Source organism: Typopeltis vanoorti, chromosome 21 (assembly GCF_054136105.1).
Source record: "Typopeltis vanoorti isolate ZY-2024b chromosome 21, IOZ_Tvanoo_1.0, whole genome shotgun sequence".
In the NCBI taxonomy this organism is placed as follows: Eukaryota; Metazoa; Arthropoda; class Arachnida; order Uropygi; family Thelyphonidae; genus Typopeltis; species Typopeltis vanoorti.
In genome coordinates this window covers 80,085,881-80,104,126 of record NC_143569.1, presented here as the reverse complement: position 1 = coordinate 80,104,126, position 18,246 = coordinate 80,085,881, and the positions used below count along the sequence as shown (strand labels likewise).

General features: G+C 33.9%; 1 protein-coding gene across 5 annotated transcripts in view; it reads left to right on the top strand.

The window, feature by feature from the left end:
* The window catches only part of lwr (ubiquitin conjugating enzyme lesswright), a 101,840-nt gene that overhangs the window by 64,906 nt on the left and 18,688 nt on the right, over nt 1–18,246 (top strand). For all 5 annotated transcript variants that reach the window (XM_090410966.1, XM_090410962.1, XM_090410963.1 and 2 more), the window contains exons 4-5: nt 854–926; nt 7,849–7,958. In XM_090410966.1, the coding sequence (XP_090267092.1) occupies nt 854–926; nt 7,849–7,958 (183 nt within the window). The remainder of the gene's footprint in view (nt 1–853; nt 927–7,848; nt 7,959–18,246) is intronic.

The following is an 18,246-nucleotide window of genomic DNA, read 5'->3' as shown; positions in this document are numbered from 1 at the left end:
TTAACTCTTTGGGCTGCTTTTGAGGTTAGATGAAAGCAGTAATGTATATAAAACTGATTAATAACGGGGTGCATGTGCACTGCATCAGAGAATTTTGAATGTTACAGACTGCAGTCAAAATGATCAGCCAATAATAGAGAACAACAGAAGCATTATGATGAATGGAAATGTGTATCTAAGCAGAAGTCTAGATATTGTGCAATTATTGTAACTGACTTTTTTATTGTTCATTTCTTAAATTAGCCTGTTAATAATTGCAACTTAAGAGTAGGTTTTAAGATTTATTAAAAGACTTTGGGTCTGATTTCTATCCAGTATAAACAGAAATCAGACTCATGTTAACAGATATTTTTGCTTAAAATCATATGAGAAAATAAAATAAATTCCAGAAGTTTGGTAAGTTCTTCATGAGTCATCCTGTATCGTCTTTGAAATTGCATTACAATCCGGCTTTCCAGTTATATGGTTTGCAAAATTTTTGCAGCGAGATAATGTCTGAAGAACTATGTATATGCTTTTGAAATTAATTCATTTTTTAATTAAGATTTTTTTAAACAAATTCTGAATAGGGATATAAAGCTTGTTAATAACACTCAGTTATCAGAAAAAAGAGGAGAAAAATTACTGAAAGTAGCCACACCAAGCGTGCATGTCAATAGTTTCTGTAAAAATATTTATTTTGGGGTTTTAAAAGGTTGAGAGTAAAATTCTCTCAACCTTTTAAAAGGGGTTTGAAGGTCAAATAACTGCCATTAATTGAAAATTAATCATCTAGACTAGGATCAACTTATTGTTAATCTCAATACTAATTTGTGTGTGAAATTTCTTTGATCACATCATTAATTTATTTCAGACTCCCTGGGAAGGAGGACTTTACAAGTTAAGAATGATATTCAAAGATGACTATCCATCAACACCCCCAAAATGTAAGTATACAAAATGTTCTTAACTTGCTTTCCATTCATCTTTAAATATACTAAAATCTCTTTTGCGAATTAAAATAAATGAGCGTATGGAAGCATCTGTAGTGCAGCTGGAAGCAGAAATGGTTGAAAAGACCACCTGGGTTTAAATCCATCTAGAATGTGAGAAATAGTAGTAATGGCGCTTTTCAGCTTAACGTGAATTACCTATTTCATATGGATGTAGAAGAGCTTATCTTTTCAAAAACTCAGGTCTTTGCTCCTGCTAAACAGCAAAAGTGATTAGAATTCCACATAGCAGACTGTGGAGATTGGATAATAAGGCAGTTATTCCTAATTACATTTATAAGAGTTAAGAAAGGACAAAAGCCATATCCATTTAATCTACTGTAGGAAACAAGTCTTTCTGATCATGACCTGGAGGCAGTTTATAGGATTGGTTAGATTTGTTTTTTATGTAGTGCATGCATGTACCTAAAGATGAGAATATGGTGTAATTAAAGTTTTTTTGGGGGGGGGGGATACTACTACTATTTAAGACTGACTTAGTTCTGCTTGAGAAAGGTCTGTTGAAAATTTCTCATGTTATGGATTGGATATGACTCTACATATCTTTTCATGTAAATGATAAATGGTGAAACCATTTGGTCACAGGAACCAGAAATGTGTACTATTCATCTATATAATCTAGTCCGGTGGAAACCAGTTCATACACAGGTATATGCATTTTTTAGGGATTAAGAAAGAAAAATTCTGCTTGTAGAACAAGCAAAATTTTTTACTGAAATGTTTTACTTGTAGAACAAGTAAAACATTTCAGCTACCTAGGCACAATTTTTAGTGAAGATGGTATAAATATGGAAATAGACAACAGAATCAATGAAGCTAGTATGGTAGGAAGTCAACTGCCAGGTTAGCAGGAATAGTACCTAGAAGAAGATCAAGATGTAGGTGGATTGATACTGTAAAAAGTGCCTTTTACTGTATCAATATGGAGGAAAATTGTAGATAGGAAGTTAGTAATGATGCAAGTTTTTCATGTAGTACTATCATATCCTGTACACAGCTGTGAGGACATATCAAGAATTGGATGATGATGATGAATTCTGCTTGTTGGAGTTAATTTTTTTATTTTCATTTTTAGAACTAAATTTGGCTATTATGATCTTACCTTCTCCTTAATATGTTAGATCTATCAGGGCTAATGTTGTTCCCATCTGTATAGTCTGTCTGTCAAATGTATTCTTGGGCTGGTTTGTTTTGCAGTATGAAAAACCCAATTAATTAGCTCACTTTCAGTTGTGAAAAGCTTTAATAAATGTTAATGTCATCTATGCTGTATGTGCCCAGTAATTATATCTTGCTTTGAAATGTTTGTGATGTCAAGTAAGATCTTGTAATTCATCCATAGTTTTCATTTCTGGTAGAGTATAAGGCAAAAATATAGTGTGGAAGAACGGTAGAAGATGATTTAATAGTAAATATAATAGGAAACTTATGTTCAGAATCATTCCCTGATTTTCAAACTATTGGCTTAAACCCAGTTTTTCAGACTCAGATTTCTGCATTTCAAATTTTGGACTCCTGATGGGCCAATTAGCCAAACTGTTTTAGGCTCATCTGAAATCCAGCCCCCCCCCCCCCACACACACACACACAGTCATCAGTTTTTATGGCTGCTACGTGGACAATGCCTTGTACATTGGAGACTCGAAATGTATACCTTTATTACATTTTCTTCATTTAATAATTTGAGATTGAACTTTACCATGGAATCAGAACAAAACAATTTGGTTAAATTTCCTTAATTTAACTTCAACTGGATTTGAATGATCCTATTGAAATAAAAATATTTTGCGAATCTACACATATTCTTAACTAATGCTTTAATTCTTACCATCTGTATGCTGTTAAAAAATCAGTTATTCTTTCACATGTATAAACTTATAAATATACCATGAATAGTAGATCTGAACAGCATCAAATTAAACAACTGTTGCAAATACCACAGCCAGCACTTGTGTAATTCCCTTACAAACTTAAACATTTTTCCCTTCACAAAAAAATTGTTTTAAACCACCTTTTATCCAAAATATGTATGTAGTGTTTAAATATAGATATCCCTAAATAAAAATCTCATAATCAGAAAAATGCTTATTCAACTTTCAACCAACTTAGAAATATTTGGAAAAACAAGAATTTGTCTATAAAAACTGAAATGAGAATATTTAACTCAACTGTAAAGGCAATACTAATGTATGGATCAGAAACGTGGATGTTAAACAAAAACATAGTTAACAGTGTCCTGGTCTTCCTAAACAAGTGTTTATGAATAATATTGGGAATATAATGGCCAAAACAAATATCAAACGAAGAACTTTGGCAGAGAACAAACCAGAAACCCATGTTATAACAGAATATGCAAAAGGAAATGGAGATGGTTGGGGCATGTGTTGAGGAAAGAAGATAAAATAATAGTAAAACAGGTTCTAGATTGGAACCCACAGGGTAAAAGAAGACGAGAAAGGCCAAGAGAAACATAGAAAAGAACAATACTGAAAGAAATAACAAATATTAATTAAAACTGGAACCAAATAAAAGCAGAAACAAAAAACAGAGTCCGGTGGAAAATGGTGGTGAAAGACCTATGCTCCCAGGTGAAGTGTGAAGAGGGTTAAGTAAGTAATCAGAAAAACTGAAATTGCAACTCATTTAGCCTATTTAAACACCTGTTGCTCACTTTCGTTCTTTCATCTTTCATTCCTTTGGAAGAGTGCTCTTTTGTTTCTGAAGACTAGACTACATCGCGTTGAAATGGCTCGCACAGTGTATTTATTGTATCATCCATTTATTTCCTTTTTGTTTTCAATTACATATTTTATTCCGCAAAGTTGCCAGTCATTTAATCTGATGTTTTTATTCATAGTTATCATTCCTGGTTTTAATCCACGCTTTACTGTTCCATTATGTTGTCATTTGTGTTCCTTTTTAATTTTAAAATATCCCTATTCTTTTAATGGCTTATTGTTTCAACGGGATTCGATCCACTATTTGTACTATAAATTGTAAGTGAATGACAATAGAAAAACAAAGGGTACTACTGACCATAATAAGCTTACTATTATTTTTACTAAAATAAAATGAGTAAAAAAATTAAGTTAAAAAAAAAAAAAAGTAGTATATAGAATGAAACTTTAGATATTTTATATATTATGGAGTTTTGCATTCAGGCCTTTGTTCCAACTTCAAATTTTTTTGGCACCTCTGATTCTGATATCAAAATAAAGCATATTAACATTGTAAATGAAATTAAAACAAGTAGTTTGATACGGATTACAGAGTAATAGATTTGTAAAAGAAATATGCACAGATATCTTGGGAACATGTCCTTTATCCATTTAAATTAATAGAAAAAAGATGCTGTGCATTTATTATAAAAAATACAGCCCATTTTAGTGTTACTTCTTGTACACTCTTAAAATATACATTTACAGTTTTATTTTAATGTCCTAGGTTTGATTCCCATCGGTGACGTGAGGAGCTGTAGGAATTAACTTGGCAATGGCTGAGGAAGCCATTGCCAGGTTAGCCGGTCTTGGGTGTGGACAGTAGGGTTTTTTCCCCAGTTTATCCTGGGATTTTTCATCCTGCAAAGCAGGCAAACCGGCCTTGAGAACTCAACACTATAAGCATAGGATACACTGGGGTGTATGGCTGACCACCTTATCCTGTGAACGGTTTGAGGTCTGATTATTAACAAACCCTCAACACCACAAGGTAAAAGAGGATAAAAGGAAGATGCGATGAGATGAGTTTTATTACACCAGTAGTCCCTTCAAAAAAAAAAAAAAAAAAAACTACTGATGATGGCCTAAGATCTGAGTTCGAATCTCCAAAGTGTAGAATGTGAAGAATCCTTTTAAGGGTTTTCCAACTGAAGATAAGTTAGCTAGTCCCATATGGAGGTGAAGGTTTTCATCCTCAAAATGGACAAACTAGCCAGAAGAATACATAAGTAGACAGTATGTACTGTCCTTAGCTTTAGTTACCTTGGATGTAACCCAATTAAAGTCCTTTTTTATTTATTTATTAATAAATAAATGAATAAACAACTGAAAGGTTGCTTAAACTTCTGCTCTAGATATATAAATGATTTATTTTTTATAAGCAGGTTGATCTAATTCTGCATGAGTTTTTTTTAAGTATATTTACATAAATCTTTCCTGGAGTATTCTGTAGAAAAGTTCTAATTTTCATATTGTTTATATATAGTTGGAAACAATGAAAGCTCTACTCCAGTTATCTGGAATTCAACCTTCTGACCAGGTGCATTACACAGTGTAGCTAATATAAAACATCTCCAATATGCATGAGCATCTTTAACTCTGAAATGTTTACTTCAGTTACCTTTCAGATTTCAGATGGATTTTTATACTTTAAGTATTGATATGTACTCATGATTGAATTCTGGACTGATTACTTATATATAGTTTACTTATATATTATTTTCTGCTAATTCTACTTTTCTGTTGATAATTATGACATTATGGTTCATATCTTTGACACTGCTGAAGTTAAGTTTGTTCCATGGAAGGACGAAATCATAAAATGAGAGGGAGGGATCCTTGTTTAACTAAGCAATGCACCATGCAAACATTTCATTTTATATCATTATTTTTGATTATGGTTTAATCACATACAGAATATAATTTGGCCACCTCCTTAGTCCCAAATTGCTGGCATTTTAAATTCGCTCATTATCTAGGTGGAAACCAGTTATGATGCAGGACACACCAGACTGCCTGAAATACATACCATCCTACTTGGAGGAAATGCTAACTAGACCTATATAAGTGACTTTCATTGCCCCTGTGAAATTTCTGCTTTGCTTATTGGTGGTAAGAAATGGCTGTTGCCATATTTTGTTCCCAGGGTAAGGTTCCTGGTTTCTGTCCCCCTTTCATTTTTTTGATGTGGATAATGCATGTTTGAACACATTGTAGGGAGCCAAACCTCCATTTGAAGTATGGAAGTTAAATAGTTCTTGCACTTACTAGTACATTATATTGAACACAATTGTAACATGGCTGAAGGTTTTTAATCAGCTAGTAAACTGGGAATAATCCTAATGCCACTTAACCTTCTACCAATATTCAGCACACCGATCTAACTCCTTACAGGTCATCTCTTATTGGTAATTATGCAATAACCTTGCTTGTCTCTTTTCCTGCAGAACACTAGCCATTCACTGTCAGCTTTGTGTCCTTTGCCATTAGTGGTTTCAAATGTGATGATCTGTATGATTTCTACCCCACCTTTCCTTGAGTAGATTGTTTTCACTCTTTTGATCCAGACACCCACTGAAAACGAAATTCGACACACAGTGGACTAAAAACTGGATGTGTGAGATGCATTCTGACTTGACTTACTATGGACAGACAGGAAGAACTCTTGGCATCTGCCTTGGTGAATATAAAAAATGCATTTGGCACTGTTGTTATTGTGATTTCTATAAATTTAATAGTTCAAAGACATAGACAATCTGAATATGTTTTTTGATTATGCATCTAGCTTTTTTATGCAAGTATACTTGAGAAATGGTTGAAGGATTGTGGAAGGGAAGCTTGGTGAAGAACAAACAGGATTCAGGCCAAATAGGCTGTCAGGATCAGATTTTCACTTTACCAGAAATAGTTGAAGAATTGTGGGAATGTGACACTGATCTGTATGTATTTAAGCTTTGTAAATCTACAAAAGCCATATGACAAGGCACCAAGAGAAAAGCCATTCAAAACGCTACAGTCATATGGTGTTAATGGAGCATTATATCAAACAATACTTAGTCTTTATTTGAGTTGTAAGTCAACAGTTAGAATCGAAGGAAGTATAGGAAGTTGGTTTGCTGTTAAATCTGGTGTCGGACAAGGATGTGCATTATCTATATGGATCACATTATGAAGGAAAGTGGTATTGAAAATGTTAATCTCAGCTCTTTACTTTAGCAGATGATGTTATACTTTTAAATAAATTCAGTACAAGTCTGCAAGATTCTGTGACTAAATTGAATAACTGTTGTAATAGATATGGTATGAAGGTCAACCATAACAAGACAATGAAAATGCACAGAAGCATTGAAAATATGAACTGCATTGTGAATGGAGAACCTATAGAACAAGTGAAACATTTCAGCTAGTTAGCCACAATTTTTATTGAAGATGATGAATTAAATATTGAAATAGGCAATAGAATCAACAAAGCCAGTATGGTAGGAAGTCAACTGAATAAATTTATATGGAATAAGAGAGAGATTAGTCAAAACACTAAATTAGCTACATACAAGACAGTGTTCAAGCCAATTTTAACTTACGGATGTGATAGTTGGGTTAGAAATAAAGCACTTGACCAAAGACTAGAGACCAGATACGAGAGTCCTGATAAAGATTAGGGGCGTGAATAGATTAGCATCAATGCCAATATCATGTTAAAAACGAGGATATTATGAAAGAAATTACTACCATCCAATAATGCGTTAGCAGAGCTAATTTCACCTAGTGTGGTATGGCCACTTAAACAGAATGGGAAAGGAAAGATTTGTGAAACAAATCTCCTGCCAACTTAGCAGTGTTTTCTGTTAGATTGGCAGGAGGAAGGCCAAGATATAGATGGATTGATGCAGCAAAAAGTGTCTTAGAAGACAGAAATATAAGACCTGATAATGTTGAGGTCTTGACAGATAACAGACTAATTTGGAGGAAAATTGTTGATAGGAAGTTAATGGTGACGTAAATTTTTCATATAGTACTATCATAATATCCTGTACACCCCTTGAGGGTACATGTCAAGAATTTGATGGTGATGATGCTTCTAGCTGAACAAATACTTTAAGGATGCTATGACTTTAATTATTTCTAACTTTATTTATTAGGTAAATTTGAACCACCACTTTTTCATCCGAATGTTTATCCATCTGGAACAGTCTGCTTATCACTGTTGGATGAAGAAAAAGACTGGAGGCCTGCTATTACAATTAAACAGGTAAGTTTTATGTCTAATAAACTGCACCTAATACATATTCCCCTTTTTTTTTTTTTCTTTTTTTTTTTTTTTAAGCTTCAGTATTATGATTGAATGTTGTGAATTATCCAGTGATATTGATTTGCTTTGCAGAAACTGTTCCATAGAAAATTGATTCTTTATATGTGACATGTTTGCCTGAATATACAATCTTTTCGCATTTAAGTTATGCATCTAGTGACTGTTTTGCTTTGCAAGATCTCTTGTGATAAGACCATTGACTTCGGGAAGATTCTTTGAAATGTTTAAATACAGATGTATCCAGCACTAATTGTAGCTTGCAGACAAAGCAAGCAGTCTCATGTCCATGTGTGCATGCACACATTCGCTTGGGCAAACTTTCTGCAAAATACAACCTTGAGCTTCCCATTAAAAATGTTATTGTTAATTACATTTACACCATGTGAAGGTTTTTTTGAGTGGGATAACAGTAATTTCTTTACTGAAAAAAACATTGACAGCTGTGTTTTCTTTATTACAGTATCAGCAAATTTCATTGAAGAAACAACTAAAATAAAACTATGCATATTTTTTTAAATCATGAGACTGAGAAAATGCTTCTGTAATCCTGAAGATTATAGCAACAAAGTTTCTTTGGCTTTAACAAAATGACATCTTGATGAATATGTAGATTTTTCTACTAAAAAATGGGAACTAGGAAATGATTTTGTGATATTTGGAAGTCACTTATTAGATCTTTCCACATATCTGCCTTTAATTTTCTGCCAACTAACATTCATACCTACTCAACAATGACTAACCTGTGCCATCTTCCACCTTTTTTACTTTTTGTGTAATGGTTCCTACATGTTCAGTTTTAGTAATGGTTAATTTTACTGCTTATTGTATTTTTTTGTTCTTTCTAACCCAAAAGAAGCCAGTAGCATATGTGGCAAAACTAGTCTATCTATATTATCACAACCTATTAAACCCAGTGTCAGTTATCTTTTGTTGCAAAAATGGCATCTTTATTTCAACTGAGAGTTACGTACTGAATGGGTAACTGTACTAGATCTTTCACAACTCTTTTATTACTAGATTTCAGAATATTACTAGTTCTCTTTCTATCAACCCAGGAACAACTGATTGCAGCATCCAAATCTCTCAGAGGGAAGCCCTAACTTTTAAACACTACATTCGACACCATTAAGTGGAAGGTGTGTTTCATTGCCATGACATAATACCACCATATAATTTTTGGCACTTCAAGCTTACACGAAACAGTCATTGGATGCCAAAGCAAAAAAAAAAAAAACTGGTTTACTTTTTTTTCCAGCATGCAATATGTGTGATGCTTTCTAAATTATGGTGAACAATATGGGGAAGACCAGCTGCTAGATAGTATTGTTGAATAGAACTAGACTGAACCTGTAATGTTTCAGGAGGGGTTTCTAGTTGTTGGATTGTGATAGAGTGGAATTTTATGAACTCCTATCTTATCACAATCTAACATGGGTTTCCAAACAAAAAAGGGAAATAAATACAGTAAATTGCCTCTAAGTGTAAAATAAGTATTATGTATATATATATATCAAGCATGTTCTGTTATGAAAGGGTTAAATAAGTATATATGTTTTGTGCCATTCGCAAATGAGGTTTAATTAATATTGAAAATGTAAAACATTATCAGAGCTTTATAAAATAACATGTATAAAAGAAGTATAGAATGTAAGCACAAATTCAACAGTTGGAGTGGGGAGTCAGGTCCAAAGGTTACGGAGCCGTATGCGAGGGAGTGGCTCACTCCAAGCAAACAACGTGACGTCAGCATACATGCGATAGTGGGGGAGAGGATGGACGCCGTGACGTAATAGCACGTGAGAGTTGGCTGGACATCGAAAAGGGCGAGAAACGCCGAGAAGAAAAGAGGGAAATATAAGGGTCATGCGACCCGGAAACAAGGCTTTTTTGTTTCTGGATCTCCTGTGTGTTCCCCTCTCGTGGTGGCTAAGAGTGCCAGTGCCCCCGAACCTGAGGGATTCCGATTAAGGCAGTCGCGGCGGCAGTATCTCCACAGAAAAAAAGCAAGTCTGGCTGTCCGCAGAAGGCCAGTTTCCTGTGAACCTATGATGTAATAAAGAACCATAGGGGAAGATAAGTAGACTTTGTTTGTGTTTCACTGAATATGAATGAAGATTTGTGCCACGTTAATATGTTATAAAAGGGAACATTAATGATATAGGACAAGGTTGTATTGCTATCACTTTAGAAGGATATTGAATTTGTTCTTATTATCTGTCGATGTGTTAAAGTTTGCTTTTATATTGAATGAAATTAAGGATATGTTTAGAGTGAAGAATTGATAAATTATAAAGAGATTGTGAAAGATATGAATGTTATCTTGAGTAGTCTGACAGAGCTACGGAGTTTTAGAATAACTGTGATAATAATACATAAATAATGCATTAGAGAGTGTTAATGTAGTCCTTACTTTAGATAGCTGCTACATAATATGTTATAAGTATAATAGTAGTGTTTGAATGTTTTATGCTTTGTATGGATCTCCCTTAAGATGGGATTTGAATTAATGTTATTAAGTGTATCTACTTTTGAGAATTAATAAACCTTGCTTTTGATTCTAACAAAGACTTTCTGTGATTTCTGGAATCCTCTTATAAAATATTAATGCGAACCTATGCAGGATATTTTGTAAAAAGAAAAGGGGAAATTTTGGCCACGTCTGCAGAGTTGATAGGTATCATTAAGTACTCTCCTGAGATTACCTCTTAGTTGTTAATATTAATAATCTAATAGCACTAAGTGGTGCAGCGAAACAAATAAATTTCTTGGCGTTTTACGAGGGGTAAATCTCGTACACTCTGGTACTGCCTTGATCTCAAGGAAATTCCATTGTCCCTCAGAGGTACCACGTGTTACCCGATAGAGTGTATTACGGAGATATAGCACAAAGGTTGAAAATAGTTGTAAATATAAGAAAGCAACACAACATGGTCAGCTAGGAAATAATTTTGCAGCCATTATTCTGCCTGGAGAAACTGAGTTCTCTATTCCTCTAGCTGTGATTTGCAGGGGGAGTCGATTGAAATTCTCCATGTGTATGATTTAATTTAAAAAAAATTTATATTCTACATCTCTCTGAGTTTTAATCATTAACTACTGTAATATTAGGTATTGCAAAATTAACTCTTTCAAAACACATTTGTATTGGAAGCCAAACATATTACATAAATCTTGGGTTTTGGTTGAAACCTTAATGAACATTCCATTTTCAACCTGAAGGAAATCAAAAAGTAATAATAAAATATATAAGGATAGATAGATGTACATAAAACTCACTAAAACCATAGTTCAATATATATATATATATACAGGGTGTTCGGGATAAATTTGACATATTTATAATTAATTATATTTTTCCGTAAGTTACATGTATTAACACACACTTCTCTTCATTTAAAAGTTTGGACCCTTCTTCATTCATATACAAGATGTCAGAAAGGATGGATAGCTGGAACCCACCTGAATCATGGAAGAGAATAACTTGTATCATGATGATTCGTGCCCGCCATCAAAATAAGGATATTACGACTGCTGCCCAATGCTCCCTGAATACAGTAAAAACAATCAGGCATGAACTAGAGACTTGCAATGGTGACTACGAGGATGTAGCAAGAAGAAAGATCCCTAGCAGACGATCTGATTGCGTTCGTACAGCAGAATTCCTCGCAAATCTGCAGGAACAGGTGTTGAAGAACCCTGGCATTGGAATTCGGGCTTTGTTCGTGGAGTTGCTAACTGTAGTCAAGCCCTGGATAACAAGGGTAGCCAATGGTAGGCCGTATGTATGGCAGCAGGATTTGGCCCCTTGCCACACCTCTGGGAAAAGTCAAAAATGGTTGTCTGAAAATTTCTACGACTTCACCAGTCCAAATGTTTGGCCTCCAAACTCCCCAGACCTTAACCCCATGGATTATTTTGTATGGGGCGCAGTTGAAAAAGACACCAATCGCACTTCCAGTAATACAAAAGCCCAGTTAATGGATAAAATTAAAACAGTTTTTGCGGCCCTTCCCAGGGAGACTGTAGCATCAGCTTGTTCGAGGTTCCGAAGCAGAAGTGAAGCTGTGATCGATGCTAATGGTGGTTATTTTGAGTAAATCTTGTTGATAGTATTGTAATTAACTCTGCCTGTAATGTTTTTTTGTCAATTCATTAAATTTAATAGATACAAAGAAGATTTTCTTTTTCCTTACGAAACTGTCAAATTTATCCCGAACACCCTGTATATATATATATAAGGCTTAATGCCTCTAAACAGCACAAAAGGCATTACTTTAATATTCTATCCCTTTAAAGAGAATCCCCTCCAGCCTCTTTGATATTACTATTTATTTTGTGTGTGAACTACAGAAAATGTAAGTGCATACATTAAAAGACAAAAATGCCACTTGCATAAAATGTTATGCAAAAACATAAAATGTCAGATTTCACTCATCCAGTGATTAGTATACTTTAAGGCCATTTCATTACACTGCATTAAATCTTCTCAAGTACATATATAATTATTGTCTATTAAGCAGCATTGCAGAAGATGATCCATGGTTTATGTTTCACACATGAGCAGCTGTCATTGTCTGTGTGGTCCTGTCTGGCCATGTTCTGCTTTGATCTGTCCATTCTGGAATGAATTCTATTCAATGTCTTCTATCTTTGCCAGTCTAGATATAAGCCAGAAGGAAAGGACTAGTTGAAGTTCAGAGCCTCTGGAGATTGTTCTTGCCACATTGCTAACCTTGTAGCTTTTATGGAATCATCCAATGGTTCCACTGAGTGAATAAAATTTTTCCTTGATCTTAGCCTCCTATGTACTGCAACAACTAAATGATAAATGCCATTCATCATTTAGTTGTTGTTTCCACTCATCTACTCTGTGTAGTCATTTCTGATGTGAGGAGGTTCAGTACCAGACAGTGAGTATAGATGGTCAATTTTTGTAGGCTTAAGGCAGCTGGTAATGTGCTAATATGTTTCATTAAGAACCTTGTCAACAATTGTGACATGAGATGATCTTTCCCAAAGAGGGCCAGCATACTTGGCTATCAAAAAGCAAAGTGCCAGTGCAGAGGTGTGCAGTACATGTGGACCTGCACCCCACCAAGATGATGTTAATCAGTGCAGAATATTATTATGTGTTTGAATTTTAGCTGTTGTCCTTTCTTTGTGTCGCTTATAATTTAAGATCCTATCTAGTGTAACATCTAGGTAAGTTGGATTTGGATAATTGACCAATTTCACATCTTTACATTCTATATTCAACTCTCTCCTTGCCTCTCTATTATTGAGATGGAAAAGATACATTTGGGTTTTACTGGGATTTGATTTTCCTTATAGTAAACTGTAAGGGCTTCTAGTTCTTGTGTGAGCTGCTTCTCAATGTTATCAAAGGATTTTTCTTGATAAGCTATTGCCAGGTCGTCTGCATATAAGAAGGTTCTTGACCGTGGGTTTATTGGTTGGTTGTTAGCATATATATATATATTTTGAAGACGAGGGGAGAGAGCACATTTCCCTGAGGTAGACCAGTTTTCTGGATATGCCATGTGATCATTTTTCCTTGGAAATCAACAAAGAATCCCTTGTTAAACAGCAGTGACCTTAAATACCTCCACTAACCAATAGCTGTTTGTCATCTAAGATTTAGTATGTCATATGCTGCTGTCAAATCTGTAAATACAGCTTTTGTTGCTAACCCCATTTCAAAGCCATCTTCAATAAACTGTGTTAAGTTTAATATTTGTTCAGTGCATGATCTTCCTGGTCTAAATCCTGCCTGTTCTTTTATCAGCACTTTCTCTATTTTTGGACTTAATCTGTTCAAGATTAACCTCTCATACAGCTTCAGTGTCTTGCGTAGGTCTGTAGTTCTTTGGATCCTCAGCAGGTTTTCCTAGTTTCAGGATAGTATCATTTTGATTTTCCTCCATATGCTGGGTATTTTAGCAACTTTCCAACAAAAGTTGAAAAATTCTAACAACCACTCTGTTGCCTTTTCTCCCAGACTCCTTAGTATCTGATATCAATACCAGTACCTTTTCCTGTTTTAGGGCATTTCCTAGGTCCTCTTTAGTAAATGATGCTTTGAAGAGATTATTTTCTGAATCCCTAACTTTTTTAATGTAACCTTTAGGTATTTTTCCTTTGGTACTCGGTTTGCCATTCAGAGATAGCTGAGTCGCAATTTGGTTTGTGTTTATAACTGGTTGCTGCTGTTGTTGGGTCACCAGATAATTTTTTGAGTAAGAGCCAGGCCTTTCTGCTACTATGTTTCATATTAAGCTTTTAATTTTCTCTGTCCACTGTCGACTTCTTTTTTCAGACAGTGCTGTTATAAGTTCCTCTTCTGCATCAATTGTTTCTGGTGAAAATGGATCTTTATCATATAGGTCACAATATCCTTCATATATTTCCATGTTGTGTTCTGTGTTTTGATATCACTAATGGGACATTACACAATACCGGCATTAGGAGAGCAAGACAAGAAGATTTTTATTTAAAGATCAAAAGGAGGAAATTATGGAACTCTAACAACATATTAGTGAATATATGCACAGATGCTATATATATAGCATCTGTGCATATGTTTCAAAATTTGCAGATTCAAAAATGCAAATTACAGAATCTTCAGGCACTGCTATTTTAGTTATTCCAGCACATAATTGTAAATGAAACACTAATTCCAAATTTTATAGCTACATAGCTTGAACACATTTCCCTGATATAATTTTTGTACTCTGGTGAAAATAAAACGTGCCAAAATTCACACTCTGGGGGGAAGTCAGTAGTTATCAAAAATCTTGATTGGTTGAATGTATAGCACACTCATTCCAGCACCAAACTTTAAGTTTGAATCCCACAAGGATCATCGTTATCAAATTCCTGCCATGTACCCTCAAGGAGTGTACAAGATATGATAGTACTACATGAAAAAATTACATCATTACTAACTTCCTGTCTACAATTTTTCTTCAAATTAATCTGTTACCTGTCAAGACTCCAACATTATCAGATCTTATATTTCTATCTTCTAAGGCACTTTTTACTGTATCAACCCACCTATATCTTGGTCTTCCTCTGGGTCTTTTTCCTGATAATCTTTCCTCTCCCATTCTGTTTAAGTGACCATACCACCTGAGATTGGCTCTGTTAACTCATTCCTGGAATGCTGACAATGTCAAGTTCTTTTCCAATATCCTCGTTTTTAATATGATATTGCCATTGATGCCATCTGTTCACACCCCTAATCTTTCTCAGGACTCTTATATCTGCAGTCTAGTCTTTGGTCAAGTGTTTTACTTCTAACCAGCTCTCAAATCCATAAGTTAAAATTGGCTTGAAAACCATCTTATATACAGCTAATTTAGTGTTTTGACTAATTTCTCTCTTATTCCATATAAATTTATTTATATGGGGTTGTTTAACTGGGCAATACCCCAACAGGCATGAAATTCTGTCATGTTGTACCATCATTTTATATTTTGGTTTAAGCCAATAAGAATACAATTTGCTCAGCTAAATCCCAAATTGCCAGCCCATTCTTGTTCATTCAGTATCCAGGTAGATACCTAACAGGGTGCATGAGAAGGTGAGGATTGGACATTAGGGCAGAAGCACTGGTCGGTTCTCTGCATTCCTTTGAAGGCTATATGGAGGTCTCTTCTCAGTTATACAGCTTTGACCCTGAATCACCCCTCCCACAAGGATGTTTGTAAATGTTTTCCAGTGATGGATGAATATTACTGCCTGCTTATTGAAGGTCCAAAGCATCTTGAAAAAAGTTCCATATTTTGTTTCTAGAACAGTGTTTTCAGATTATCTGACCCTCAGCCTTTCGTGGGTGAGATTCACATTTAAAAAATATATAAATAAAAAGGCAACATTCAAGTAGCACCAATGACCACTGATAATTGAAGCTGGAAAGAAGAGTTAGGTTCATCTTAACTTTTGTCTGAGATGGATAAATTCAGATTTCAAATTTCTGTGAAAATGGGGTCAGGAATTTTCACTTTTCTGGAGAATATTTAGATTGCTTATTAAACTACATCAATCACAGCTTATTTTCCCTCAATTAATTTAAAATCCAGCTTTGACACTTAAATATCCTCCATGATCAGCATTCATCAGGACAGAAGTATGGAGTTATATATTACTGCTAACACAGCAGTAATATATAACTGTTATGTTAGAGCAAAAACTTTCAATTACAAAAAAAAAAAAAAAAAAAAAAATTAATTCAGTTTATAATAAAGTTTTGTTTATAATTTTGTTCTAACTTGGTAGTCATGTACATCATGAATTACCCTAATGAATCAAATTTTATTTTGCATTGGCTTAAAGCACATGCAAATATGATGCTACAACATGATTAATGTTTAATTTTATAGTGCCCTGGTAGTGTGCATATTATATATGCACACTATCCCTGAGAACGAAAACAAACAGTGAAGTCAGTATATATAAACAACTTCAGATTTCACAGGATTTAAAAGTATGCACATCAACATATATCAATAGGAAAACAGGTGGAGGTATCAAAGGAAGTTTTAAAATACTGTTTCAACATAATTGGTATTTATTGAGATGAAAAAGACTGCTGAGATACTTTTAAATAAGTTAAACATTCATAATAGCTGAGTCTGTGTTTAGATTGATATTTCAGTATGTCTAAAAAAAAATTTTCTGATAATTGGCATGCCATGTTGGGAGGGGAGAGTCTTCTCCTCATCAAGGAGGGTTATAAGCGAAGACTCAGTCCTTTGAAGATACATCTTTAGACTGCTTAATATCCTCTGAATCATTTAAAATAAAGGAGAATTGCAAGGAATTTCTATCCACACCTTCAGATAACCTTAATTGCCTATTCTCTCTAAAGTTTACCCTTAGTGACTCTGCTGTTCCAGCCTTGTTTATTGGTAAAACAATAAACCAACATAAAGTCCTATCAAAACTCATAAGTTAGAGAAATTCATTATAGCAAGCTATCCAGTATATAACACTTTTTGTAGTTCCTCAGTTTGCTATAATAAGAACCAACTATGTATGCAGTATTTGCTTTAATTTATATAGCTAGAATTTGCAAATAAATTAACATTGCTTTCTGCACCCCCTTGTATGAACAGCATAACTCCACATATGATAATTATCAAATCCAGTTAGTTCTTCCTGTCCATTTCTAATTTTGAACTAACTAACTATATCCATTTTTGATTTGCTTTCCTTATCAATAAAAATCATACTCCAAGTAATATAATTACAATACTTTGCTAGGTATGCTATTTACTTGAAACTAATTCTTCATGCAGTATTTCTGTGAAGTTGAACAGTTTTAATGCAAGCTCTGAATACTTGGTTCCTTTAACACATACACAAACATGCAAGTGCATACAAGTTTCTTGCTTTCAATAACTGAATCTTTCCTCAAGGTGTATTAAGGATCATAGAGTTCATTGCAATGCAACAATCTGTTTTACTTCCTCTTGACTGCATTAGATCCATACCTACAAATGGAACTTATTTATAGTGTGGACTTCTTATCTGTAATTTCTGTGGTATTGTCTGTTCTTCAGTATGTTAGATTTGATAGCCATAGTTGTTTTAACCAATATGGGGGGAGGGAAAATTTTGTTTTTATAGTCACTTAATTGTACCTTCAGGATTGTTCATATGTGAAATGTTGGATTATTTATTGCAGCAGAAAGATCACAGAAGAAACAGGTAAAACTGAATAGATTTTTTTATTTTATTTTTTAAAGAAAAAAGAAATTTAACCATGTCTTTATTGGTGAAAGCCTTTTATTCTTTATAATTTTTCTTCGTATAACAAACCTGAAAGTATGTTATATGAAGGCCAAATTCTTCAGAATATATGGTCGGTTCGTGTTTCTTTTTTTTTTCAGCACATCTTTGAGTAATTCTCTTAAAGGCAATATTTCTTTTAGTAAGCTTATGTATGTTTTTTTGAGAATTCTGATGTTTCAAATTATACTTGTAAAACAGTAAATTTCTTTGTTACCTTCATGGAATATGTCAATATAATATAATATTGTAAAATAAAGGGTTTACAACCAGAAAATTAGTAATTTTTTGATGTGCATCAAACTTAATTACTTAATGGTGTGGTATTTGAATATTTCAGATTTAAGTAAGGTTTTTGATTTTCAATTTTTCGTAACCTCACTTATGCTGAGCATAACTAATATATATATATATATATATATATATATATTTTTTT